The 26,776-nt window shown below is 36.8% G+C and overlaps 2 protein-coding genes across 5 annotated transcripts in view; both read right to left on the bottom strand.

Annotated features, from left to right (window-relative positions):
* The window catches only part of LOC107993541 (uncharacterized), a 61,258-nt gene extending 55,951 nt beyond the window's left edge, over window positions 1-5,307 (bottom strand). The window contains exons 1-2 of one of the 2 annotated variants that reach the window (XM_062073784.1): window positions 3,888-3,986; window positions 2,192-2,555 (exon numbers count right to left, since the gene is read on the bottom strand). In XM_062073784.1, the coding sequence (XP_061929768.1) occupies window positions 2,192-2,226 (35 nt within the window). In that variant the 5' untranslated portion in view covers window positions 2,227-2,555; window positions 3,888-3,986. Of the gene's footprint in view, window positions 1-2,191 lie in introns of both variants that reach the window. The other variant, XM_017050001.3, reaches the window with a different exon arrangement.
* A 16,250-nt stretch (window positions 5,308-21,557) lies between these two features.
* LOC107993545 (synaptic vesicle glycoprotein 2C-like) lies at window positions 21,558-25,974 on the bottom strand. 3 transcript variants are annotated; one of them, XM_028664673.2, is made up of 11 exons: window positions 25,688-25,974; window positions 25,380-25,598; window positions 25,141-25,303; window positions 24,956-25,077; window positions 24,649-24,893; window positions 24,386-24,534; window positions 23,847-24,018; window positions 23,646-23,760; window positions 23,422-23,581; window positions 23,220-23,347; window positions 21,558-23,146 (listed from the first exon to the last, which is right to left on the bottom strand). In XM_028664673.2, exons 1-11 carry the CDS (start codon window positions 25,758-25,760, stop codon window positions 23,091-23,093), a joined length of 1,602 nt encoding a protein of 533 aa, XP_028520474.2. In that variant the 5' UTR covers window positions 25,761-25,974; the 3' UTR covers window positions 21,558-23,090. The 3 variants fall into 3 exon arrangements, with proteins under 3 accessions (XP_028520474.2, XP_061929634.1, XP_016905517.2); XM_062073650.1 differs by having other exon boundaries at window positions 25,380-25,621; window positions 25,688-25,972; XM_017050028.3 differs by having other exon boundaries at window positions 25,380-25,604; window positions 25,688-25,972.
* Between the last annotated feature and the right edge of the window lie 802 nt (window positions 25,975-26,776).

Genomic DNA, 26,776 nt, shown 5'->3' with positions numbered 1-26,776 from the left:
TGCTAATGATTCAATTTCTCAACGCGTATCCACACTTTCACACTTATCTATACACGCGTATGCTCGTTTTAATTACTGATCTCCTTTGCACGCGTTTATCTTTTCGTAATTACAATTTAGGCATTCGCACGCATCGATGGATCCTCTTATAGATCTCGTTCTCGATCTATTTCCCTATCTACGGCGCATGCAAACCAAACGCTCAATCCTCCGTAACATTGTGGTTAATGTCCCGTTTGATAGCTCGACCAATCGATCAAGAGATCAAGGCCAACGCTACTTACGATCGGACAACGATCGATATGTTTCCGTGATCCACTTATTACGCCATCTTTCGCGCTCATAAGTCGCTAATAATTACTTAATTATTACCCAATCGCTCCCATCCTTTTACCTCGTAGATTTATGTACGTTCTACCTGTAAGTTGTACACGTCGTTATTAACACGGCCATTAAACCAATATTGACGAGCAAAATCTTTTTTCCACGCGTTTGATATAAGATGTAAGATGTATGATTGATTAAGATATTATTTTTTTCATGTAAACGATAACTCGAACTAATCTTTCATCTTTAAATATCTTTTCTCATCAACTTTTTTCTTTTTATATATTTTAGAAATAAGACAAAGTTATAACGCAAAGTTTCTGAATTACGAATAGAATTTTTACATGGAATTCCTATTTGATATAATTCTTATTTTCGAAATCCAGATTGGCCATGGTTATTGGGAAGCTATCGATAATATATTTTTCCTCGCAACTTATCCTTAAATTTATAAGTGGTGTCTTATCTTGATCTCACGAAGAAAGGAAGAATCTCAATTCTTTGATCATATTTATTCGATCGAATGATTCTCGCGCGTCATTCAGAAGCGAATTCTCCTTCGATCCTCCTTCGAGAAGCAGTTTTTTTCAGGGAATTAAGATGATTTGGACGAAAGTAACGCGTCAGGAATCAGTTCAAAATGACGAGGATTCTCATTGGAAGATCGGTGGGTGCAACGATCTCGATTCGCATCGATCAACGAGAGTAAAGATGGCCGTGGTATCTCGACGAAAACGGTAATTATTATTTACGCGAAACGATCGTACGATTCTTGAAAGATCGAAAAGCCAAGGGAAACGGATAATAGATAAAGGAGATACGCGGTGTTTCACGGTCGATGATTCCGCCTCTAATCGATTATGTTATTTTTCATCGTTTCCCTCTCTTTCTCTCTCTCTTCTCGTGATCCAACAGTTTTCATATCGGTTGAGAGGATCGCGGAGAAAACGCGGGACGAACGATTATTCCTGATTTCCCGTAAATGAAGGGGCTTCGTTAATGCGAGAAATAATCGATCGATTCGATCGATTCGTCTCTTCTACCCTGTATTATAATCCATCGTATAATTGTTTTCTTCTTTAAATGATTCTTTTCTATCGATTTTCGATCATTCCTGTTAACTCCGATGATTAACCTCTTGCCTCGTATGCAATTGCTATTATATGCATTTGTGAAAGAGCTTTAATCCGAGCTATATGATAAGATTATAATGAAAATTTGAAAAGTGTTGTTGTTGATTGAAAATCAATATCAATTCTGTAATTGTACTTTTTATCAATCTCGTATCTATCGAATAAAGAATATATTTTCAAATCCGGTATTATTTTTAATTCGATTTTCAATCCGTGCCAAAGTAATCGATTCAGAGATTATCGTCGATGACGTTTCAAACTCTTTTCACTTATAATAATATAACATTTTTTTCCTTATTTATATTTACGAGATATATACTGACAAATTCCAAGAAATAATTATTTAAAAAGGACAGAAACCTAGATTTCCTCTCCCCGTAAAAGAAAGATGACAGATAACCGTATCCTCGAAAGGACATTTGGCTTGCGAAAGGAAAGTTGCACAACACGTGCACCACCAAGCGCAACGATCATCATCTCTCTGTTCGAAAAACATTGAAGCGTGGAGGATCGACGTAAAACTCCGCCGAGAGAGGGAAAAACAACCGTTCTTGGAGGGAATACAACGGTCAGAGTTCTCGGTGGCCGGCGCGAGACGACAAAAAGAAAACTAAAAAGAGAAAAAGGCCGATGCACAAAGTTTGCAGTGTGCACCGTTGATCGCTCTTGCTCGCCGCCGAGCAACCGTCCCCTTAAGCAACTAGAGCGAAGTAATAAAAATAATCACTTACAATCTAATCTTCCAGTCCATCCTCGTGGCAGCCATGACGCGCTGCTCGGCTCTACGGACCTGCACGACCTTCGTTCGCCCTCCTAACTTCTCGAGCCAGTCCCTGGAAACTCACTGGAACAGGGTCTCTCACGAATCACCAGTGCACTCTGTCTTCCCTCTCGTCGAAAACGAAAGCGCGGTTAACGTAATATTACGCGTGTTCGCGCACGTGTATAGTTACGTGTGTATATATATGTGTGTGTATACGAAATATGCTCGTCGGTGGCCGCGCTTGAACTCGTTCACCACCGGTCTCTCCGTGTGTAGCCGCGCCACGAACGGTCCGTTTCCACTGTCTGCCCGCGATAGACGATCCACTTCCACTGTAACGGAAGGAAAAGAACACCTGACCGTTTCGAATTTTTCTCTTTTTCTCTCTCCTCCGATCTTCGGGAAAATGGAAATGTTCCCTTCGAAATTCGATCGAGTTACGCGCACGGGAATTGGGTTGTGAACGTAAAATAAAGGGAAGATTTAGGAAGGAAGGATCGTGAGATGAGAGAACGGGCTTCCTGCGCTCGATCCACGAAAATGGAGCAACGTGCGTTCTGTGCCACTGTTCTCCGTTCTCCGTAACACTCTGCCAGGATATCCGCGCGTGGCTGCTCGTCTTCCACGGCCGCGAAAGGTGGGAAGATGAGGAGGAGGAGGACGAAGAGTAGTAGAAATAGAAGAGGTTACCGAGGTGGAGGCGGTTGATGGTGGTGGTGGTGGTGGTGGTGGTGGTTGTTGGTGTGCTGGTGACGGGTTGGCTTGGTGAAGGTAGAAAGAAGAGTGGAGCGATGGTGTGGAAGTGGTGACGACGGTGGTGGAGACGATGATGGTAGTGGTGATGATGGTGATGGTGGAGGTGGTGTGGTGATGGTGGTGGTGAAGGTGGAGGTGGGTACTCGTGAGAGGATCCTCGCCGTGTGGAGTACTAAGGAGTAATGACATGGTCTAGGAGATGCCAGTCAGTTTTGTAATAACGCCTGTAAAAAGTGAATTTACAGGAGGAACAAGGTGGGGAAACGTGGCTGAGTCCAATCCTGGTATCCCTCGGGTTCGACAGCTTGGCCAATAGGAGCGCGCCAATTCTTCGTCTTCGTATTTTTTCCGGAATTTTTTCCACTCGTGCTCGAGAACACCTTCTCGTGGATACAGCTTTTTTGAAATCGCCGTTGGTTTGGGTGGCGACGCCTTTTGATGCCGGGAACGGATCGGAACAGAATCGAGCATTTCGAATCGATTATCGTTTCGAGAGAGCCAACTCCTAGAACTAGTCGCAAGAAATGGCATCGGGATGGTTGATCTTTTTACGAGGATTTTAAATCCGAGACAAGGGATAAGGCGGTCGGTAAATATCGAACAAAGGGTGGATTGTCAGTAAAGATGGGAATCAGGCGTCGTTCGAAAGGCGAAATCGTACGTGTCGATACGCGATGGCGCAGGCTGCGCTGTCATTACGGTGCATTATTCATGCATCACCAGCCACCCGGTACATTTAACGGTGAACAATATCGTGAAGGATATGTCAATAAGGTGGTACCGCTGTTAAAAAATAATCTGCCACGAGGACAGTCTGGTGACGAGAAAATATGATTTGCCTCGTAATAACTGCGGCCGTCGATGGATCACGACGATAACTTATTCTTTATTGCATAACAGTAACTTACTTCTTTCTGTCACGATGGATACCGCTCCACGCTTCTCCTTAATCCTTATTACTTCATTTATCACGAGGAATCGCCACCTCGACTCGTCCTTTCCTTCTTATCATCTGTTGCAATCATGAAATCTAATCAGCCGATATGTTTCTCTTTATCATTTACCTATTGGTGACAAAAAAAAAGAAATTCCAAATAAAACGAATTTGTACAAACGAATTTTTACGGTTAAGACGAAACGAAGAATAAATATTGCAAAGGAAAAAAAATCAAACGGCGCAAAATTCGAACGATCCGTCAACCGTTGAACGAACGGAATACAAACGACCGAGGCAAGCTTGACGGTCGTTTCCAAGAGTAATAAAAAGGGTCATTGTTCGGCAGGAACTACTGTCGCTTCGAGAAGCGTTTCCGCGAAGATTCCGTTTCGCACTCGTCTAACGGAACCGGGAGCATCCTCGACCCATGGAAATTGTCGAACAGTTGAAAAGAATTCAAGATGTCTCGTATAGTTGCAACGAAGAAATTACAGTTTCTCACAGTTTTTCAGAGTAAATTTGGTGGTGGATTCGCTAATTGTTCGCTCCCTCCCTTCGATTTACGTGTCATTAATTTCCTGTACGAAAAATCTGGAAATATCCTATCGATTGCAATTTTATTTTTACATCCGTCGAGAATCCGACCATCGCGTATTCCAATTAGAAATGAGAGAAGAAATAATTTAAGGATAGCGGTGGATCCGTTTCGAATCTATCCATTTCTCGATCGATTTCGTGAAAGGAAATCCTTCGATTTGAGACCACTAAAGGTTAATTGACGCGATCCTATATACTGGTAATTGGATCAATACTCGTTGCTTGTGTGCATTCGAAGGGAGGGTATCGATGAATCGGCCGAGTTAGATTTGATACGCGTTGCGCGAATAGGCTACCGTTCAGTGTTTTCTCAGAGATTCTGGTTTCGCGTAACGGGATCGTATCCACGGAAATTGACAAAATTGTCGAGGATACGGTAGCAGCGGGGAATCTTCGTTGCGTAAGACTGTTCCGCGTGTCGGGGGGCAAGAACGGTTTTCGTTTTCAATGATGTTTATAGCTTCGAGTGTTCACCTCTGTTCTCGAACGATGTTTTCGTGGAATTTTATTGTTTGGAATATACTTTGATTTTATTATGTGAAAATACCGAATATCGCGATATCGAATGTTCCGGGAAATTCTTTTTTGAATAAAGAAACTTTTCTTATTTAACTGACTATTGCTTGCTCCTTGAACTCTGGAATCAGATCGTAAAATAAATTTACAAATTTTATAAAGATACGTGGAATTCATATACAATTTTCATATACAAAATCATAAAAGATTATTTTTTTTCCAAATGATCTTTAAAAAAAAAGTATGATACGATTAAATACTGAAACAAAACTGAAAGAAAAAAGATCACGGAATAATTCTGCACGTCAGAATTTTGAACATATGCGGAGGAATTTCGATACACATTCCGCGTTTGAGATAACGGAGAACGCATCGAGCGAAAATTGAAGAAATGGCCGATAGGATAACTCGCAGGGCAGTTTCGCGTCCACGGAGGAAGATAGCGCGGATAGAAGAAGGTAAAGGAAAAAGAAAAAGAAGCTGGGGTTCCGGGTTCGATTCCCAGGGCTGACTCGAGAAACGCCGCTTCCCTCGACCGATCTAGATTGAGAAGGAACGAAGGCGCCTACCGGCCAGAAACACGAGCTCTGGTAGCAATAAATTATTGTAGCACGAATGATTTCATGGGCAAGGGGTCAAACGAGCCGAACGGAACAACGGCTATTATACGGCAAAGGGGATGATCAAGACGTCGCCTCGAATCGGAAGTTCATCAAGCTTTTTTCATTGTTTCTATCGCGGTATCCAAGGGATTTATGAACAGGTACGTGTATATGTGTGTGTATGTGTATTAGAAATGCATTTCGTGATCCAGAGAGGTTGATGCGATCTTCGGGTTGGGCTTGTTAAGGGCGTGTGTTAAGATTTTGCTCAAGATTCGGCCGCTTGCAGGTGTACCTTTGTGAAATTATAAACTATGATGGAAGGCGAGAGTTAAAGACGAAAGGTCTTTGATAATAGGCGAACTAAAATGTTATTTCTGTTATATTTAATGTAAAGATAATTTTTAGTGGCATATTAGTTTGTAACGCAATTGATTTGAAAAGCTAATTTATCATTTGTTAACTTGATATCTTCATCTATTTGAAATAACTTTGCATGAAACTTATTATTTTGCATAAAAATTAACAAGTAGAATTTCTCATAGAGATCACCAATTCCATAAAATTGCCATTTCTCATTCTCTCTTTTTGAATACTCTTTTTGAATACCAATTCGCAAGGTTTCTTTTTCAGAATTTAGCGACGAAAGCACAAAAACAACGGTCCCTAATCTCCTCTCATTGTCAAATTATTCCTCGAAGGATCTCCTAAACTTGGCATACCAACTTCTCGAATCGCGAAATCATCGTGAGAACCGCGCGAACGACGATAAAAAAGGCAGAATTGTAAGGTCGAAGCTGTTCTTTCGCCAGAAGTCCTTTGTCCGTGTCAAATTATCCGCGACGATGGTGTCACGGATAAAAGCCCACCTCCGTACGGGCAACTTGGGATAATTCGCAATTTACTCCAACTTGTGGTTCCCTTTCTTTCTTATAGTCGCCATTGAGCTTGGAAGCAAAAGAGCGACAGCTCGGTGAACGTGGCCTCTAACATCGAGAGGTCGATCGTAACCCACGATAATCCGGTTGACGCTGCATTACGAATAATGCAACAGCCGTGATTCGACTTCTGGTTTGGACCATTGTTTCCCTACTGTGCGAACTTTAGGGGCCGTCCATGTGTAGAAGAACAAGGCACGCTTCTGTTTTAAATGATTCTTCACGCGAATATCGCGAAGCAATTTAAGAACAATATCGTGACTGACAATGAGTGATTAGAATGAATAATTGAAGATAAAGATGGTTATTAAATTTGTATAGAGGGTAAGAATAATTTTAATATTCTTTTTTTATTTTTGATACTTCGTTCGGAGGAAATGAATGATATCGATAGCGAAGAGAGATATTCTTCGGTGTATCGATAATCCCAAGTTGAGGGTACTAAGCTTATACAATCTATTCCTGCAGCTTGCGTTACCAGACCTTGGATAAAGAGGGATTTCACGGTGATTGTAGGTATTCTCTACACAATGATCTGTAACGAGATTAAGCGGATTGAACACTGTCGTTTAGTTGTATATTGCGGTTCAATTACGGATTACGATTTTTGCAGCAATCTTTATAAAAGCATCATGATCATAATTGATGAAATATTATTTTTAGATCTTTAAAAAAAAAAAGGAAAGGAAAAAATTAGCATACATGATTAGCAGTAATAGGAATAATATAGAACGTTTTCGTATTTTTATTTAAAAATCTTCCAATTTTGCAAGAGCTTAGCAGTTAGTTTAAAAAACTTTATCGATGAGTTAATGTCCAATCTTCTACAGTTAAATTGAACTCGATGAAATTGAGTTCACCTAGAAAACGAAGGATCAATTCTGATCAACGCAGTCCAAGGATTACGCGACGCAACAAGCGTGCCTCAAGAAGAAGGCACTCGTGTTCAACGGCTGGTACACAAACAATTACGTTTAACAACTCGGTATTTAGTAATTTCTGCGGCTTCTAAGTCGAGATTGTTCTGTTCCCCAGTGTCACTGTCAATGAGACTTCCCATGGAACTCGTCTCGTGCGTGGCCTCCTTTGCAAATAGAAATGCAACACCAAAATTGCACGCGAGCTATACCGCACGGCCTATTTTCATCATACAATTTATCTTCTCGTTGCGATAATTCTTCCTCAAACACGCGAGCGTCTCATTACAGTCGAACGTACTTGCATCTTCGTTTTAAAATATAATATAAAGCACGAATTTTTGTTTGGAAAAATCAAATCTTCCAGTGTACCAATCGTATGAATTAACAAAAGGTGCTTTAGGTTTTAGATTTTCGATGAAATTTGATGCAACGATGATGATGCTAGATTTAAATAATATATATAAAAAGAAAGAAAATTCGAGAGATCTTAAACATGAAACAATCATCACGTTGAATTTCACGAAAGCTGCGACATTTGAGACATTCGAATAATCTTCCAAGTCTGTCCAATATCTGCACCAATTAATTACATTCATTCTCGGTGACTTAATCGCGATAGTAATTAACATTCCGACCGGTTTACTGAACTCGAATGTTACCCTTCCACAAAAATAAAGGAATTAAGATTCCTTTCCTGGTTGAAGTTCCAGTTGATTCGCATCGGTTAACCAAAAATCCGCTTGCAAGGGCAAGATCCACGACATGGAGGCCAGAAAGGATGTTGAGAAACGTGCGGTTACGACGTCTTGCCGGACGGAGGATAATAGACGGGAGCAACACGGAGAGGTTTCGAGAGATGCCGGGTAACCGAGAAGGTGTTCACCTGGTTGCGCTTCTGTTCCTGTTCTGTCCCTCTTCTCGGGTAGCCGATTAAAAAGTTCGAACCACTTGCCGCCAGGATACTTCTCTTGTCGGTGTCTTAACAGCTCATTAACCACGTCCAGACCCCGACTGACCCCAGTTTGCATAAATTATACCTGGCTAACACAGCGCTATTGAGTCCACGACCTTTGAAGGCTTCACCATGGGTAATTCCATAGGAGAAAGTAGATGCCATTAAAGTTATCGATGAGTTCGTGACGTTGGTGGGTATTGTTATATCGTAGTTGGTTGGAAATAGCTTGAGTTTTGAATTTATATTTTGTAATTTACATCGATAAGTAACGTTTATAAATTTTGTATCATTTAAAGTATGGATAGAGATACATTAAATGATATCAATTGAGAATTAAAGATGATTTTGGAAAATTCTACTTGGATTGTAGAAATTTGAGGAATATTGTATTCAGAGAAGAGAGTTTTTTTCTGGCTGGTTGTTGATACCGTTATCTTTTTAGTCTCGTGGAACAGAAATAAAATCAATTACGTATAGTGAGAAAGAGGTTAATTTCTACGATAATCAAATTAGATAAAAATCCGCGCAGATGAATCTTACGCGAAAGGCTCGTTAAACTTATCAAAAGGATAATTAAAGTACATATTTCGTTCGCACGAGCCTCTAAAGGAGCTAAGCTACACCGTTACATTGTTTGTATTACAAAATGCGTAATAGATGAAATGCTGCGATGTTAGAAGACGATGAAATGATAAAGCACACGAGAAATTTCCACAAAGAATGCGATATATCTTAATTTTTGCATGTTAAATGAAACGCAAAAAAAAAAAAATAAATAAATAAAATAAAATAAATCATCCAAATCAAATATTATTATAGATAATTCTATTTCTCCAAATAGAAACAAAAGAGTTCGAGAAGAGTTGTATAAAACGGTTGGAAATAAATTCTATTAAGGGCAATCGTACCAAACTTCCGGTTCAGAGATAACGACAATCGAATATTAAAGAGATCGAAATAGATTCGAATGAATGGTCGTTGAATCGAAATCAAAAAATAAAATTATTTCTGTAGCGAAATAGTCGGAAATTTACTGTTATATCGTTCACCTCGTAAACTTACAGAGAGAGAAACGACGCAATTCGATTGGATAAGGAACAAAATTATGGATGAGGGATGGAAGAATCACGCGAACCTCGCTAGGTCAAGAAATCGATTCCCAAATAGGATCTATGATCGTGTTTCGCTGCTATATATCTTTATGGAACTGCGTTTCCGGTAACTACGCCATGATGTTTCATCGTATGATTATCCCCTGCTGTGATATGTCCTCTGATTGTGGCGTTCGCTCGACTATTGTTCGCTCGTTAATTGCAACTGATGACTAGAGCCTCGTTCGCACGTTTTATTTTCCAATTATATTATGGTGACACGGTGAAATGTGGATGTAAATGGGTACCTGTACAGTCAAGATGATATTAGAATTACAAGTATGATTAGTGAAGAAATAACGTGCTATGTCGTGGATTATACGAAGTTATCGTGATCGGTGATGTTATCGAGATGTTGAAGCGATTGAGGCGTGTGTTGAGATTCTATACATCGATTCCAAGCGTTAATTTTTAGTCGTGTCATCAGACGTGTTGCAAAAGTAATTTCAAGCTTAATTCTTGAAATAATATATCAAGAAATCTTTAAGATTTCGAAAAGTGAAGTCGGATATTCGAACTTTTCAAATCTCAACTCGAAGCGAAACTATCTCTTCGAGGAATTTATAAGCCGATCACGATACTAGGGATCACTACAATGAAGCCGTTTAAACCGTAGTGGCTCGTCGGATATCTCGTTCCACGAAGATCCAGCATCTGTATAGAAGATCGATACCAATTGGTAATCTCTTCTCGTGAGAGAGTCGATTTCATGGCTATTCACTGTCACGGTCCGATCGTCTCTCATTGCCTTTGTTATTCCCTCCGTTGTTAATTGCATTACTGTAGAACGAGGCTCCGGGATGCAAAACTTTCGTGGAAACGTTGCAAAATTTTCCACAAAACTAGAACGAAGATGCATCGCTCTCTCTGCACTCCGACAGTTGCAAAACTCGGCAAGATGCATCGACGATTGAAGAAGTTATGAAACCGTTTGTAACTGGCATTTCCGGTTCATCCTCAAACCATCCTATTACTCTTCTTTCTTATTATTCGAACAGAGATTCGATGGATATTGAACGTATCGCATATTATGATCGAAATATCCTTTTCTTTTTCTTATTTTAAGTCGTAGTATAATACGTAGTTAAAGTAACAGTTTGATTTTACTGTTTTGTTTCGTTTCTAACGAAACGTCACGATTATTTATATTAGTCGAATGTTGACACGCTTCTGTTCCTGAATCTTACGTAGGTTAATTAATAAAATAATGATGATGATAAAAAAATAATCGATATATCGTGTTGTCTGCACCGATAAAAAGATACACTTATTATATCGCAGATTGAATTGATTTTGCTCTGATCGTTCGAAGGATTTAAATAGGTATAGCGGTTGACAGATTGCGTAAAAAGATTCAATAAACGCGAGACGTGGTTCTCAGGGACGACCTACAACCTTTCTGTTCGATGCATGAACCCATATGTCCGGTATCGATTCCATGGGTATCGATTGCTTGAATCGATAACGCACCTCCTGTCGTTTATAGTAAATCGTTAATTATAGCTTGATAAACTCGATCTAACAGCACCGATAAAGGACGTATGAAAGAGGATATCCTTGATATTATCGAATTTAATTAACGAGTAAACGTAAACACGGAATTGTATAAGGAAATTACCGTAACTCGTGCAAAAGTTTTAATGTAAGAGAAATGAAAAGAGAGAGGGAGAGACGTCAGTCAGAGCATGATCGTACTTGAACTTGTTATTTCCAACCGATTTAAGAAAACTCGTTGATCTGAAAAATGGCTACAGTCATTGCGGTTCAAATTTAAAACTCTATTATAGAGAAGATTATTTACCAATAATCGCTGCAATTTGTCCCTCTTTCATTGTTTTTTCACAGACGTCGTTCCACCACCGCCTCCATCATCTCACGCTCCCACACTTCGTAGCCAGTCGACTGTCACGAACACCGAGACATTGCAAATTCGTTGATAGCTTCTAACAAGTCATTTCCGCTTGATAATTTGTTTTTTTCTCCATAGTCAGAAGAATAAGATCGTTCAAATTGAATTAATTGTACGAAATCTTAAGATTTCAAAAATTTAAGAATAATTACATCTTGATAATATCGTTTAAAAGATCTAAAAACTGGAAAGCAAAAGATCGAATTAATATCAAAATATCCGATAAATCTTAAGTATCTCAAAAAAAAAAATTATCAATTCATCAAGATCATGGTATATTAAAAATCATATTCAAAGACTGTCTACAAACGTCAAGACATCTGACTCATCCAGTTCAATGCCAAGGATATATAATAATAATCCACGAAACGCTCTCTTAAATTAATCACGTAATTCGTTCCAACTACCTTGCACGAGAGTATTTCTTTATGTGATTCGAAAACGGGGAAAGAGCCGTATCCCGTAAAGGAATTATGATGTCATCCCGACGGGTCGCCGGGTCTAAGGTCTTCGACACACGCGCGTGACGAGCGCCAACGATTATCATCCCGTCGTCGCCACTCCATGGCGGCCAAGGTTCACGTAACCGCGATTAATTACCTTCCTTCGTCATTCCTTTTTATAAACGAGATCGGTAACAATATCGACTAAATTAATCGTGCCGCGTCACATCAAAAATTCCACAAACGTGCCACAACTCTTGAGAAATAATCTCAAGATATCGAGCCTTTTATTCCTCGTAATACGACTTTAATCGTTCTTAATAAAACATCACACGACGCATCGAGTTTTTAATGAAGCGGCGATCGTGTCATCCATCGGGTCGTCACGGGTCGAAGGTGTCCCGACACACGTGCTCTTCAATTAACCCTCCCCGGCCTATCGACGGATCCGATCGCATCCTCGCTCGAACAATCGCTCGTGCTCGAAGTGATACTTTCGCCTTTGCTCGTGGGATGATTCTCCGGCGTACACCGTCAATGGATCGTAGTATTTTCTACGTCAGTCAACCGCGTCATAGAGCCATCGACGTTTTTATCCGCTCCTCGCCACCCACCCACTCTCCGTTGTTATTCCAACGGAGGCTCGCACAGAAGGCTCGGCCGTTACTTAATCTTCTACCGTGCTTTCGATGTAATTTCAGGAACAAAATAAAATTGTCACGATTTTTAGATGGGACGCGATTAACGGTTGTTATTCCTGTCTCCATTAGAGTGATTAAACGAAAAGGCCGACAATAAAGGGATCCGGGTTAACAGGAGTTTCTTTCAACCGACGAGGATTAACCAAACAAAAGGCTCATTCACTCGTGATAATTCTAAGATCCGGCTGAATGAAGACATAGAAATACTTGGCGGTAATTAAAATTACGTTCGAATACGGGAAAGATGCGTAGAGATGCGCAGGGTGGAGGTTCTCTCCTCGGTTCGATACGAAGTTTCCATGAAGCAACGGTACTTGACAACCTTGAACCAATTATGCACGCGAATTATTTCGCAAGCGGTCGCTCAGCCTAGCATTTCGCCTCGCTGGTTTTTCAGCTCCTCGGCTCCTCGGCTTCTTCGTAAATTTCTGTAACCGCTTCTTATTTCATTCGAACCTCGACGATATTTTCTTTTTTTTTTTACAACGGACGGAGCCGGCCGACTCTCCGAGATTCGAGAAATCGCGCGCATGCGAGGAGAAAAGTTATAGAATGATTCGCGGAAGTGTAAAATCTGATTAGGGAATGAACCGACTGAGATTCCAAGAATGTAAAAAAAAAGGCGAATATTAAAGTAAAATAAGCGGTTAAACTGGTCAACACGACAATTAACCTGCAACAATCGGTCTATTTAAATCTGGAAAGACCTCTTTAAACTGGTATAACGTTTCTTTCTTCTCACGGTATTCCGCACAATCGGATGAAAGATCCTCGTTCGTATCGTTTCAATATTAAAAATTAAGAAATAAAATCGATTGATTTTCGATCGACCAAAAAGATTATCGAGGTTAATTTTAATTAGAATTATTTTTAAAAACAATTCCATCCATTTGGAACAGTCTTCGATTCATCCTTAACGATTTAATGGCTCCCTTCGTCGTTCCAATTCCGATGTCCACCACTTGTTGCTTCCTCCTTTGAATCTCCTCGTCTCCGCATCCGACACCTGACGTATATAACCGCGTTAAACACACATCGTCCCTGTCATAGCCGATATTTGGTTAACTGTACAGGATCGTGATCCTCACAAGTGATCCTTAATTGCTACGAGTATCACGATCTCCTCGTATTCTTCCATCTTTTTTCTACCACTTTATTCAAAGAAACGAGTGACGCCGATGGACGAGCAACAAGAGACACGCGAATAGTCTCTCCGCGAGATGACGCGATTTACTTAATTACGAGGAACACCGTTAACACCGTGGTACCGTTCGTCAACTTTCAATGTCGACCAACGCGTGTCCTGCCCTCAGCAAAATTTACGAGGCACGCTTAGAATTTCCTTGCTCCTTCTCATCCTGTCTCTGAAGTCGAGCTGCCTGTGTCTCGATCCTGATACAGTTAGATTTAAGTGTCTCCCGGTTCGGATATACAAAAGAAATCTCCTCTTACGCGAGTCGAGTCGAAGAAAAAGAAGAACGTTTCGAACTTTCCGCTCTTTCAAAGAAACGCGATAACGCCTCGAATGGAAGCTGTTAACCTTAATCTGGTTAATCTTAACAGCGTATACGTGGTACATCCGCAACGTGGACGCGATAATTTTTAAAGATACAGCGAAACGACATGGAGATGAATCGCAGGTGAACTTTCGTTCCATGCTTCTCCTCCGACGAAAACGTCAAGGACGCGCAACATCTTTGAGACGAGACATCTTCAATTTTTCAACTCTGTAAGCGTTTGCCGTGTATAAGATAAAAAAGTGATGAAGTTTATTTCCATCTCGTTCTTTAAATTTTTATGTCTTAATTTTCCTCTTATTTATTTGATTTAAAGAATATTGATGTTTTAACAGAAACTTGAATAGCGAATAATTCATCGAGTAAAAATTGAATTGCGATTTATTAAAATAAATTATATTTATAGTAGCATTGGTATTCATCAATTTTAAATCATCAACGTATAAATAACGTTACACAACTAAATATATAATACGAAACGAATAATGCATCATAGAATATATAATTTATAATCGTTTAGCAAAATATTTAAATGGAAAGATATGTTTTTTAATGTGCCTTTAACTGTACTTAAAAGCAAACGAGAACGAAAATTGCATGTATATATTCCTTTCATATACGTACAATCAATTATAATTATTTATTTAGATGAACTTTAAGCTAGTTAGTAAATAAAATATTGATACATTGCGTGATACATAAATGATTATAATTAAAGCGATACGAAGAAAATATATTAGTTATACTGCATGTAAATGGTTATAATTAAAATCGGTACAAAGATACTATATAATCATACTCGTATCTAAATGATGGTCGATATTAAATCAATCAGAAGAACCTATATAATTTTAATAATTGTACAAATAAACAATTACGAAACCTATAATTTTAATAAGGTAGTAATTCTTCCCATTTTCCTCGATTTTAAAAAAATCCTCTAACAATATAACCGATAATAAGATAAGATTAAAAATGATGAAACAGAGGATGTAGTACAGTTAAAGTAATATTTCTATTATTTATAAAATTTGCAAATAGCTCGAATTATCCGTAAATACGAAATAGAAAATAAAATTTATTCAAATGAACCTATTCTATTAGCAACTTTTCGCTAAAGTTGGACGAGTTAATTATCCAATAACGACCAGTTTTATCTCCAACCTGTTACCACGAAAAGTGTCCCGACCTCCTCTAGTAAATTCAAGGTTTTCTTGTTCCTAGAAACATAATTATGCCTTGGAACACCAAGGCGATGTATTAAGAACGCTTGAAACTCGGAACTAATCATTTACTGGACCAAAAGAAAATTAATAAAACCGTTTTTTTTTTCTAACACTGTAGAAAATAGGAATTTCGTAGAAAATCGTAATTCCCCCATCAAGAATGTTGACGCCGTTTCCTCGATCTATGCGTAAAACGCGTTGCGTAACAATCGTAACATCATTTGTTACGCAACTAGAAATTCACCTTTCGCGTAACTCGTCGTTGACCGTGAAATCGACACACGAGAAGGAAATAATAAAGCCGTGATCGACCGCGATCGAGTAAAGGAAGCCGGATGAAAATCAATCGCTGGTTTTTCTCTACGTTTAACGAGTGTGTGACGTATCCGTTAATTGCACTGGACTTTTATCAAGCTTAACTGGAAATGAAACGTTTGTTCGCGAGCAAAAGAACGAAGCTCGATCGAATAATATAAAAAGTATTGGTGTTCCATTGTACAGTTGATTATACCGAGTTTTGGTTAAATATTGATTATCGAAAAACGGATGATTATATTTTTTTAAATTCATATTTATACGTGTATATTTTTAAATATTATTTTGAAAATGATAATGAATATGCATTGTTCACCTGGAATGGAAAATAAATGATGAGAATCAAAATTGGTAGAATTTCAAAGTGATTAATAAAAGTAAATGTTTCGTTGTAAAATTGTAGATAAATATTATATCGCGATCAATCACAACTATTTTAAGATAAGAAATACAATAGGAATGCAGATATAAATACGATTGATGATTCATTGTATATAATACATCGCAATGAAAATTCTACTTCAGCCACGCAACATAATTCCATATTTTATTTTATCCGTTTCTTCTCTTATTTTTCTTGAAAATTTTCTGTAAAAACAAAAGTATGCTAAGTATTTATCTCTATTCTTCTTCACTGCGACCCATAATCTCGATTTATCTCTAAAAACAAGTATTTGGTATCTACTGGCCTGGAATCACACAGTAATAGGTTTTTCATCGGCCAAAGTTATAAATTTCGACCAACACGACACAGATTCTTGTGGCGTGGCATTCGATGGCAAGTCGACGCTTCCCATGAAGAATTCGATCGGACACACCCGTCCCCTCTCGCGTAAAATGCAAGCATCGAGAGTCGACGAGTCGTCTCGTCGTTGACCTAGGCCAACTTGTTTCGAACGGTTGATTAATGAACGTGATTATGCAAAACAGATTGGTATCTCTGTCTCATCGAACGGAACTTATCTCAGCGACGTATCGCGAAGACATTGCCGCCTTTTAACGCGAATCTTGCTGAAGTATGAACGATTATTATCCCAATGATCAAGGACGTTAGTTTGCAACTATCTTTTTAAGCAAAGGCGACACAACTTTCGATGAATTTTAATTATTTTTATTTTCTTTATATCGTTGATAATTTTAGAAAATGTTGAAAATAAGTGAAAGTCAATAAGTGACGATTTCGTGTAAAATTTATATAATGCAAAAAATGGAAAAAGCAAAAAAAATCATTGAAATAAAGAGAAAATATATAAAAATAATTTGAAAAATTTTTATCGTCGATCAATAATAATACAAAGCAATAAGTACAAGTAATTAGGAATTTATCTATATGTATGTACAATAGAAAATGACGTGTCATTATCTTATAAAAGATAATCGTGACGTCGCATCGGAATGAAGCTCAACTAAAAAGAGATTAACAAACCATTTGAATGTTCAATAATGATCACACTTTAACGAATCTAACAAACGTTAACCTTGACTGTAATATTTTTCGATAGATACCAACTGATTTCTTACCATTGATATCTATTGATTATTTTGCCTTCGCGATTTTGCAATTTTCGCGATCCTATCAACGAATATTTAATTCCATAATTAGTAAGAAAATATTTACTTCCTATTCCATGTCTCTATTCCATCAATAATTTCTCTTATCTACGTAAATAAATCTTTTTAATTTCTTAATTTTAAAGGCGATTTCTTTAGGTAAAAAAACCGTGAGAAAGTATTCGTTTGTAACGTTTGTCACGAAGTTTCATTATTTCCAAATCTTATGGCGACGACACACGAGATTGAGTCGCTTCTTCAGGATGACAATCTCGTTGACGAGCTGTCATTCGATTACTCGTCGTTGGTCCACGAGGACCTGCTTCATCATTGTCACCGGAAGTCGCGTGTCCATGACAGAAACGACTGGATATCTCGATAAATGCAAATAGCCTGTTCAATTTCATGTTTTCACTGATCCTCCCGCGTCTTCGTGCTCCACGATCGGATACGTTTATTCTGAAAATATTGGGTCACCAGTGAGCTAAAAGATGGAAATACGAAGGCGTATCGATTGCGTCATCTTCATCGGTTATTCTCGTGCCAAAGAAGACTATGACGAAGAAAATCCGTCGTCGGAAGAGTAAGAAGAGTAAAAAGATATTTATCGTGGAACGTGGCTACTCCAAGAGGAACGGTAAATTATCAGAAGAAACGAGAGAACAAATTAGGAGAGAGTAAATAAGGAAGAACTTGATAAAATTCTCTGGATATTTTTCTTCTCGCTGATCTCGACTTATCTTGATATATAATTATAGCTTATTAATTATGAAATAAGAAATTATTATATGCTATTGATGGAATGACTTGTAATTTATTTCCAAAAATTGTATAAACGTTCATGCGAAGAAATCCATTGTACATTTTATACATTCCATCGAAAGAGTATTCAATGTAATCTCAAACTAAATAAATCAAGACTAAATTCTATTTTAAGCAAGAGACATCAAAGAATCGTTTCTTCTTCGACACCTTCCCTTCGACACACCCTTCGAAATCATATGATATTACGTTACACGATGGTAAACACACGCTTGCGTCCAACTAAATACGAAGTCGACGCGTTTCGCAATCTCGGCGGGAGATCTCGGAGGAAAATCGGCGAAGGAGGAAACGAAGGAGCAGGTGAGAAAGAGGGACGAAAGCGCGGGCAGGAACCACGAAAGACAAGGATCAGGAGGAGAGGTCGGGTTTGCGGTGGAACGGGAAGAGGCGAACAAGGAAGCCATCGTGGGGAGACCGAGGAAGAAAGAATTGAACAAGAACGGTAAGGAGCAAGGAGTCACACGGTGTTCCATAGGCATAGCGGATCCGGCGTAGCGGTAGATACTTTCAGATAATACTCTCATTTACATAGGTAGGTGCATAAATGAAAAGCAATGCGATGCATCGTGGTGCGCATATGGCGTACGAATTATACATATCTGGGTAAGTGGATGCAAATATCTTCGTGATGCGAGATTTGCGAGCATAACCACGATTATTTTCGATATAGCGTGTTTCGCTAATAATGCGTTCCTCTAAATAAATTTAAACGAATAATTGCTTACGCTGGATTACACTCGTTGACGCGAATAGTTTATATAGTTGATAAGTAAGTTACTGTTCTGCTTAATTAAAATTTTGTAACTGATATTTGCTACGTGCAAATATTCGATTAATTGATTATTTATTTAACTAAGATATCTCGTAGATCTTATAAAGATCATTACACAAGAGAGAAACTATAATTTGATCGAAGAAATATATGCTATTTCTAAGAATTTTCAAGCTTTTAATCCTCCATCGATATTTAAATTACGAATTTAATGTTAAAAATTATGATTGATTAAACGAAGTAAAAATGATAACGGATTAAAATTCTCCGTTCGACATATTCGCTTGTCCAATATCACGATCATCGAAATCATTGCAAAAACAGTAAGTAAACTTTGCTCGCATACCAACATTGTTTTGCTATATTCGAGTTTGTATTCAATTTCTTCGGTGTTTATACTCAACTTTTTCTTCGAGGGATCGTTGATTATTACCTCCCTGTTTCCTTTCACAAGGGAGTTGAGGGGAAGATGAGACTTGCTTTATTTTCAGCGCATATCTCTCGTAACGATTTCCTCCTCTGGGAAGAAGCTTCAATTTTCCATAAAAAGAACAATTATTTCGACGATTTGCATAATTTCACTCGACAGCATCAATGTCTCTTTACCATAATGATAGTCGCGCAACCTTTGATCAAGAAAACGTTATGACTTATCGGAGATGCGATTAATTATGTAATTGCAAACCTTGCGCGTATCTTTTGGCTTTCACCGATTACTGCTGATCAGAAAGTTCGATCTTCGTTTTGTATTCATTGCTTCAAGAAAATCCAGTTTCATATCTCCGTTATCATATTTTTTTTCTTCTCATCGAAGAATAACAAATCGTTAAAAGAACAGCGGTATTTCTTTTCAATTACACGGATGAAGAAGAAAAATCCTTGTTATTTAAAATAGAAGAGCCGATGAGTGTTTGTCGAAATGTATTTTCGTGTGCAGTAGCTGTGCACTGGCAAACATCCGGTCGATGGACTGAGACGACTAATGACTCGTCTTTTTCTATTCCACGGTAGAACTAATTTCGAACTTGCATCGACGATCGTCAACTTCGATGTTAATTAACGTCATGCCGTGACGAATCTCGAGAGTTCTGAGAAAATAATAGACTATCGTTCCTTCGGTATTATTCTGATAATTATTTTAACATTTTTTTTACGATTATAAAAAAAATCTTTTTTAATATTCTTGCTTTTTAAATTTAATATTTATAGATTATCTATTAAAATTGCATAAATTTCATTAATATCACAATGAAGTTGATGATAAATTTTATCTTGACGGAACTGTTATAAATTAGAGAGTAAAAGCTGTACTGAAGCACGGTCATTCGGCCGGAGGGTGATCGTTTCATATCTTTAACGCCATTTTCTGAAGACACTCTTGCCCAGAGGATATTTCTTTTACCATTTCCCCAAGAAACTGTCAAGTTTATTGCACTTGTTTCCTCGAAACAATATATAAGGGAATAGATCTATGGGCAGGGTGGTCTATTGGAAGAAAACAAACGCGTAAAATTTTTTTAGAGTTTAAATCTCTTAGAACTTCAAATCGATACAACAATTATCTATCTATATTTCATTTCCAATTTTACGAACCATAAATATAATTCCAAAAAATTTCCAAAAAACGTTTGATTCAATTTTTCAATTCCACACGAATTAGTACATAATTTCAAAATGATTCCACAAAATTGATTCAACTTGGGACAAAGTTAAGTTCGAGATCTTGGTTCTTGCGGTCGTATCAACAGATTAGTTTTAAAAGTATCAAAACGAGCAAGGTATAATGAAAATCGTCGTTTTCTTCAAAAGAGAAATAAGGAATACACGAAGGATTTTGCGGGAAGAATTAACAGTATCGGAAGGATCCTGATGCGACTGGCTGCTGGCGGTCTTACCCACGCCATCATCCGTTCTATTTCTCGAGAAAAGAACGATCGAGCGAATAGCGGCCGTGAAATCGCGATACGGACGTCTTCGTGTCCGTAGAGAATGATTAGAGGACCGTGGGCCCATCGATGGAATCGCTTTCACAAAACACTCTGTATCATTCTTATTTTGTTCCCTCGTCTTCTTCCTTGATTCCTGTATCGAATCCGTGGCCAGATCGATGAACGTTCGATAATTGATAATTGAATGAATACATCAGGCTGACGCTTGAAACTTCGATCCATCAATTTTTTAATAATTCATTGGAAAGACGAACACTTGTTTAATAATTATCGTATGTGATAGAAATATTTTATCGTATAAGGTAAAGATATTAATTAAAAAAGGTATTCGTCATGCATTTTCTCAGAAAGGAAAATTATGTTGCGTAATGGCGTGTGATAACGATGTGGCAAATGCGAGGCTCTTGAACACAACAGAATGAAAAACGCAAAAGCAATGCCAACACGTTTTTCCTTATACACGCGTACGCTGCACACTTTCATTCCGCAATTTATTCGGAATGCTGTCTCAAGCGCCACTTTGGATGCTTCTTCACGAGAAACATCAATGAAACGTGGAACGTACGAGTCCACCCTGGTAATTTCTTTTTCTCGCGTGATTCCTTGTGTGAATTATTGTGTGATTCCTTTTAAAGTTTCGCATTCGTTACTTTCGAATAAAAAAAGTAAAGTATGTAGTTAGGGTACGAGTTGCCTGAACGTATTCGTTTAAAATACAATATGATCTTGGAATGTAATATTTACTCGAGCAAAGTGTGCACAATTTCTTTTTATTATTCGTACTTATTGTCATTCGTGTCCCGTTAATTGTATCACATTCAATTCGCCATCGGATTAATTGAATTGCTTATTTTTTTCATGGATATAGATTGTAATTATCGTCGTGTAATGTCTTAATTATACTCACAAATAGAAACAATAGTGAATTATATAGGTAAAATGGAATCGTGATCAAATTAATAATAAATACGTATTATATTCGTATATTAAATTATCCTGAATATCCCAAAGCTATAAAAAAATAATCTTAAGAATCTTAATATATACATTAATCCATCAAGATAAAATATATGTCTGTTGAATGCATTCCATGAATTGCGTACACAGAAAATTTCTAATTCATTCAATTTCTAATTCTGAATATAAGAAGTGTCCATTCCTTTGAAAAACAATAAAACAAAAACGAAAAAAAATATTAATATCAAATGAAGACCACAAGATTGGTTCCTTATATTTTAAATCATATAATTAAAAATACCTTCAATACTTCAAAGATAAAAATATGTGAAAATAATTCGACAAGTCCACTTTCAAAATTCCCCTAAGAGATTTAAAAATTATAACTTATCAAGTTTTTCTCCTGCGATCTTCGAGTGTTGTAGCCATAATAGCATGCAGAAGATTGCATCGCAACAAGATGCCTTGACTTTCTCTCATTGTAATATTCACGGCGATTTTTATGGCCACGCGTAATTACTCGATCAACATGGTCGGTTCGAAGGTGTCGAGATCCCGGGCGCTTGATAAAGCATCGTCCACACGAAACTCCACTTGAACAGAAGCGTAGTAAATAGTATTTACTTACTTACTTAGCGAGGGATCGAGAAGAACGAGCATGTGGGTGAAGGCTGCGGCGGAGGGCTCTCCAGGATGTGTCGAAAGTGAAACCCAAGGCCCCCGTGGCAGCTTCGTGTTCACGCCAGTCGAGGAACGCCACGTTCGTCCTCGACGGGCTCGATCATTGTTTTAAATCGAGATTGATCTTCTTCCCCGGTTGAAAATGTGACCGTGAAGACTGTCCAACTGGAAACATCCACTCGTTCATTGTGTAATATTGTTGTCGTTGTTCCCTTCTTTGCGTTTGAACGCGTGCTTTCTTGCTTCGATAAATCTTCCATTATTCTCTTGTTTTGCATGTTTCGTTTTACGCTGTTGCGCAAAATGGCGGTTGTTTCTTAAGAAGACGATCGTGGTTCCTTTTGGAAATATTCGATCATGCTAGAATGGTTCAAGGATGAGCATAATTCCCCGGTTTGAACAACGAGGTCTATAGGTTATCCGAGATCTATCATTCGGAGTATATTATATGAAATGGAAACTCCTTTATTGGCGATTTACTCGAGTCACGTATAAATCTATTTTATTTTACACACTTTCGACCTTTGATTGAATTGCTTTTAAATTTGATATATTCTCTAATATATTATTTCGAGAGTTTGATGATTTCTGATTGAAAAATCGTTTCGAGTATTCAAAAGTGAAAATAAAATAAAATTCGAGACTTTTCTTATTTTTTCTCTCCCTTTTTGAACAAGGGTAGATAATATGTTAAAATAGAACAAACTGCAATGGAGAAGAATTATAGTATTTTAGAAAAAAAGATGAAACGAAACGATTGGAAGAGAGAATGGCTTACATAATATGAAGCACGCCAACTGGATCATCGGTACAAAGCATCCTTGCGCCAGAAGAATTGGGAAAAGAATATTTCCACAGATCGATCCTATCCTTCCAACCATCATTACGATACTCACTGCGATCGCCCTAGTTTTTCAAAGAAAAATTTTCATTCTATCTTATATTCTTAAATTTCAATTTGGATATTTATTATATTTAACCTTAAAGAAGTTGGGAACATGATGACCGTTGCAGAAATAATGATATTTTGAGTATTATTCGTGAATCCAATGAAGAAACTTGACAACAATAATGTTAATAATGAATTAGATGACCAATAGAGACTAATTATACATATTAGCGATATTCCGTAACAAATAGCTGCAATCAACAATATCAATATTATCGTTATTAAATTAACTTACAAAATCATATGAATCCTTACCTAATAAGATTTTGTGTCTCAAGTAATTCAGTATGAAGCTACTTGAGAGAAGAAGAAAGCTTCCTATAGTAGATATAATGATTGTGTTCACGTAAACAGACTCGTTGACAACAATCTAGAATCATACAAAAAATAATATCATATTATGATATAAATACAGAATTAAATTTGTTAAAAAAGAAATTGTAAGAATTATCCTACGTTTTTACACGTCGCATTTTCTACAATGTTTTCAGAAGCACTCAAAGAGGTTGTGAAATCCAAAATTTCGCAAAATGTAGATTCGTGTTCTGCTGTCAAATTATAAGTCAATGGATCGAAATTTTCTAGAATCGTGAACAATTGAGGTTGCCATAATCGAAACGTGTTTGTTCTATAAGATACAAAAAAGTGAATAATTATAAATTTGACTTATTACTTGCTTTTTTTGGAATGCTATTTTTTGATAAGATTATTATTTCTTTACTTTGTTTCTCACGTTTTGTGGATTTATTTATTATCTCCGTTTTACGTCATATCACTGAAAACGTCATATACTTATCCATTTTCTCGTTTTTCTTTATTGCGATGAAACAACGTATTTATATAGATAAAGCGAACACTCGTCATACTGAAGAATTTAGAATTTGGTGTTTGCTATCTTAATTGGTTTTTAATATTTTTAAAAATTAAAATAATTATATACCATTATTATATATCATAAATAATTATTAATATAGATAATAAAAGAGAACACTTACGCAAACATTGACCCAAATTGCATGACAATGACCGAAAAAAGTCGAGACAAATACGGATTAGTGAAAATTTTTTTCTTCTTCATATTTTCATCGTGATCAACATTACTTGATTCTTCCATGGAAGGAGGATCGTTTTGTAAATATTGAATCTTAAATAAAAATCATCATCATATAGATTTAATTATTTTTTTAAAAAAGCGATATATATCTATAAATCATTTAAAAAAAATTATAGCAATTGATTAATATAAAGATATTCTCACCGGATATTGTTCCGGCGGTTTGCCCGTGTTTATGCTGTAAATCCTCTGGAAAACTTTCAACGCATCGTCCATACGATCTTGCGACATGAGAAACTTTGGACTTTCCGGAAACATGAAGAGACAAACAACACCGATCAATATTGGCATACTACAGGCAGATAAGAAAAATCTCCAAGAATTGTAGACAAATGCTCCGTCCCAAAGAACGATGGACCACTCTTGAGGAATGATGATCAACGCGAGCGCTATAAGATGAAATGATCCAATTCGTAAATAAATGTTTTACAATCTGTCGTATACGTCGTACCTGAACTCACGATATTTCCAAGTGTGATGCTGAAACCGATCAGCAATGGTATTTTCCCTCTTCCTTTCTTCCCATAGAATTCAGAGGAGTACGCCACGATGGAAGCATGAGGACCGCTTATACTGACGTCAGATAATTATCATTGTTATCGTTAATCATAAGATTAAGATCTCTTTCGAACTTACATGAAACCGCTAAGGAATTTAAAAAATAACAGCGTCCAAAAATTTTGCGATAATCCTGATAAAATGTTACATATACCGTCAGCTAAATAGCCGAAGAGGAAAACGGTTCTTCTACCTTTGACATCCGCTATATAACCCCATAGAGGACCGCTACAGACCATTCCTAAAATAATCCAACGTATAATTTTAATATTAGAATAAAGTATCTTCACGCATTGAAAAGATGAGAATATACGAACCTACGTATACGATAGCAGTTAGGACACCTTTCTGATAGAAAGTTATTTGCAGATCGCATTCTGCAGAAGGAAGAATGATCCCAACACTGGAAGTGTTAAGGCTTGTTGACCATGACACAGGAATAATTGATAGAAGAAGGAAATACTGAAACTTTCCATAACCAGCTGCAGTAATGGCTCTCTCGAAATTTGCAGACTTCTCCGTTTTATTTTCTATATCTGTTACTTTACAAATAAAATTTCTTTACGAAAAATCTCCTCGTATACTGTAATTAAAATATCTAGTTTTTGCTAAAGAAAAGTCTCACTTGAATCAATTTTATTCTCTTCTGTTGATTTATCTGGAAGAGTGACGATACTAATTGTACGTTCGTTCGACATTCTTGTAATTTTTCCAGATTGTCCGTGATTTTAAATGATTTACACCATGCGACCTCGTTTGAAACTTGCTTCTCGTAATGTTATATGCCTTTACTAGTCGTTTCTGGATTTAATTGTCGGAGATACACCACAACCATTTAAATTGAGCAAACTGATGTAAACTACACGAAATATTACCGCGACACAAACATATCTAGTTAAGATATTCACAAATAATTTTATCTCGTAAAAAAATAATTTATCACCAACGTTACATTATCATTGACGTAGTCGTAACGTAGTAATAACATAGATCAATTAATAAGTGATAAAATTTTATAAAAAGATTTGTTTTATTTTAAAATAATTATATAATTTATGCATTATCAATTACAGCCTTTTTTTTAATTTATGAAAGAATATTGAGAAAAAAAAATTATATCGCGATGCAAAATTAAAACATTATCTTCTATTATCTACGTTGAATTCTTTGTAAATTCTTGAATTTCTTCTAAAAAACAAATTAATTATATTATTTTTTGTTTTTAAAATAATATAAAAAATTTATATCACAACCTATATGAATTCTATATTTGAATATAAAATCTATAAAATTATATATTTATAAGACATTCTAAAGAAATCAGGTCATTGAAATCAAGGTTATCCTAAACTGATAGAAATACATTAATTTAAAATAATTTAGATTTATTATGATTTTGTAATCGTTTAAAAATCGTTTAAAAGTAATTAATAATTAATATAGTTTTTAATATCTTATCTGAAGGTTATTATAAGATTATTAAAACTCATTCTAATTTGTAAATATAAAATCAAATGGATTCAAAAAGATTTAAAATACATATTTCATTTAATTAAAAAATAAATTGTAATAAGATATATTGATAATAATTTTCTTGCAACTATTTAAATTATATCACGATGAAAACCAATATAAATATGAGTTTATTTTTTATTCGAATTTTCTTTATTGTATTACTATTTTTTTTTCGTCTTCTCCTTTATCGTTATTACTA

This window comes from Apis cerana, linkage group LG1 (assembly GCF_029169275.1).
Source record: "Apis cerana isolate GH-2021 linkage group LG1, AcerK_1.0, whole genome shotgun sequence".
NCBI lineage: Eukaryota > Metazoa > Arthropoda > Insecta > Hymenoptera > Apidae > Apis > Apis cerana.
The sequence above is the reverse complement of the archived record's forward strand: the minus strand, read 5'-3'. Positions and strand labels throughout refer to the sequence as shown.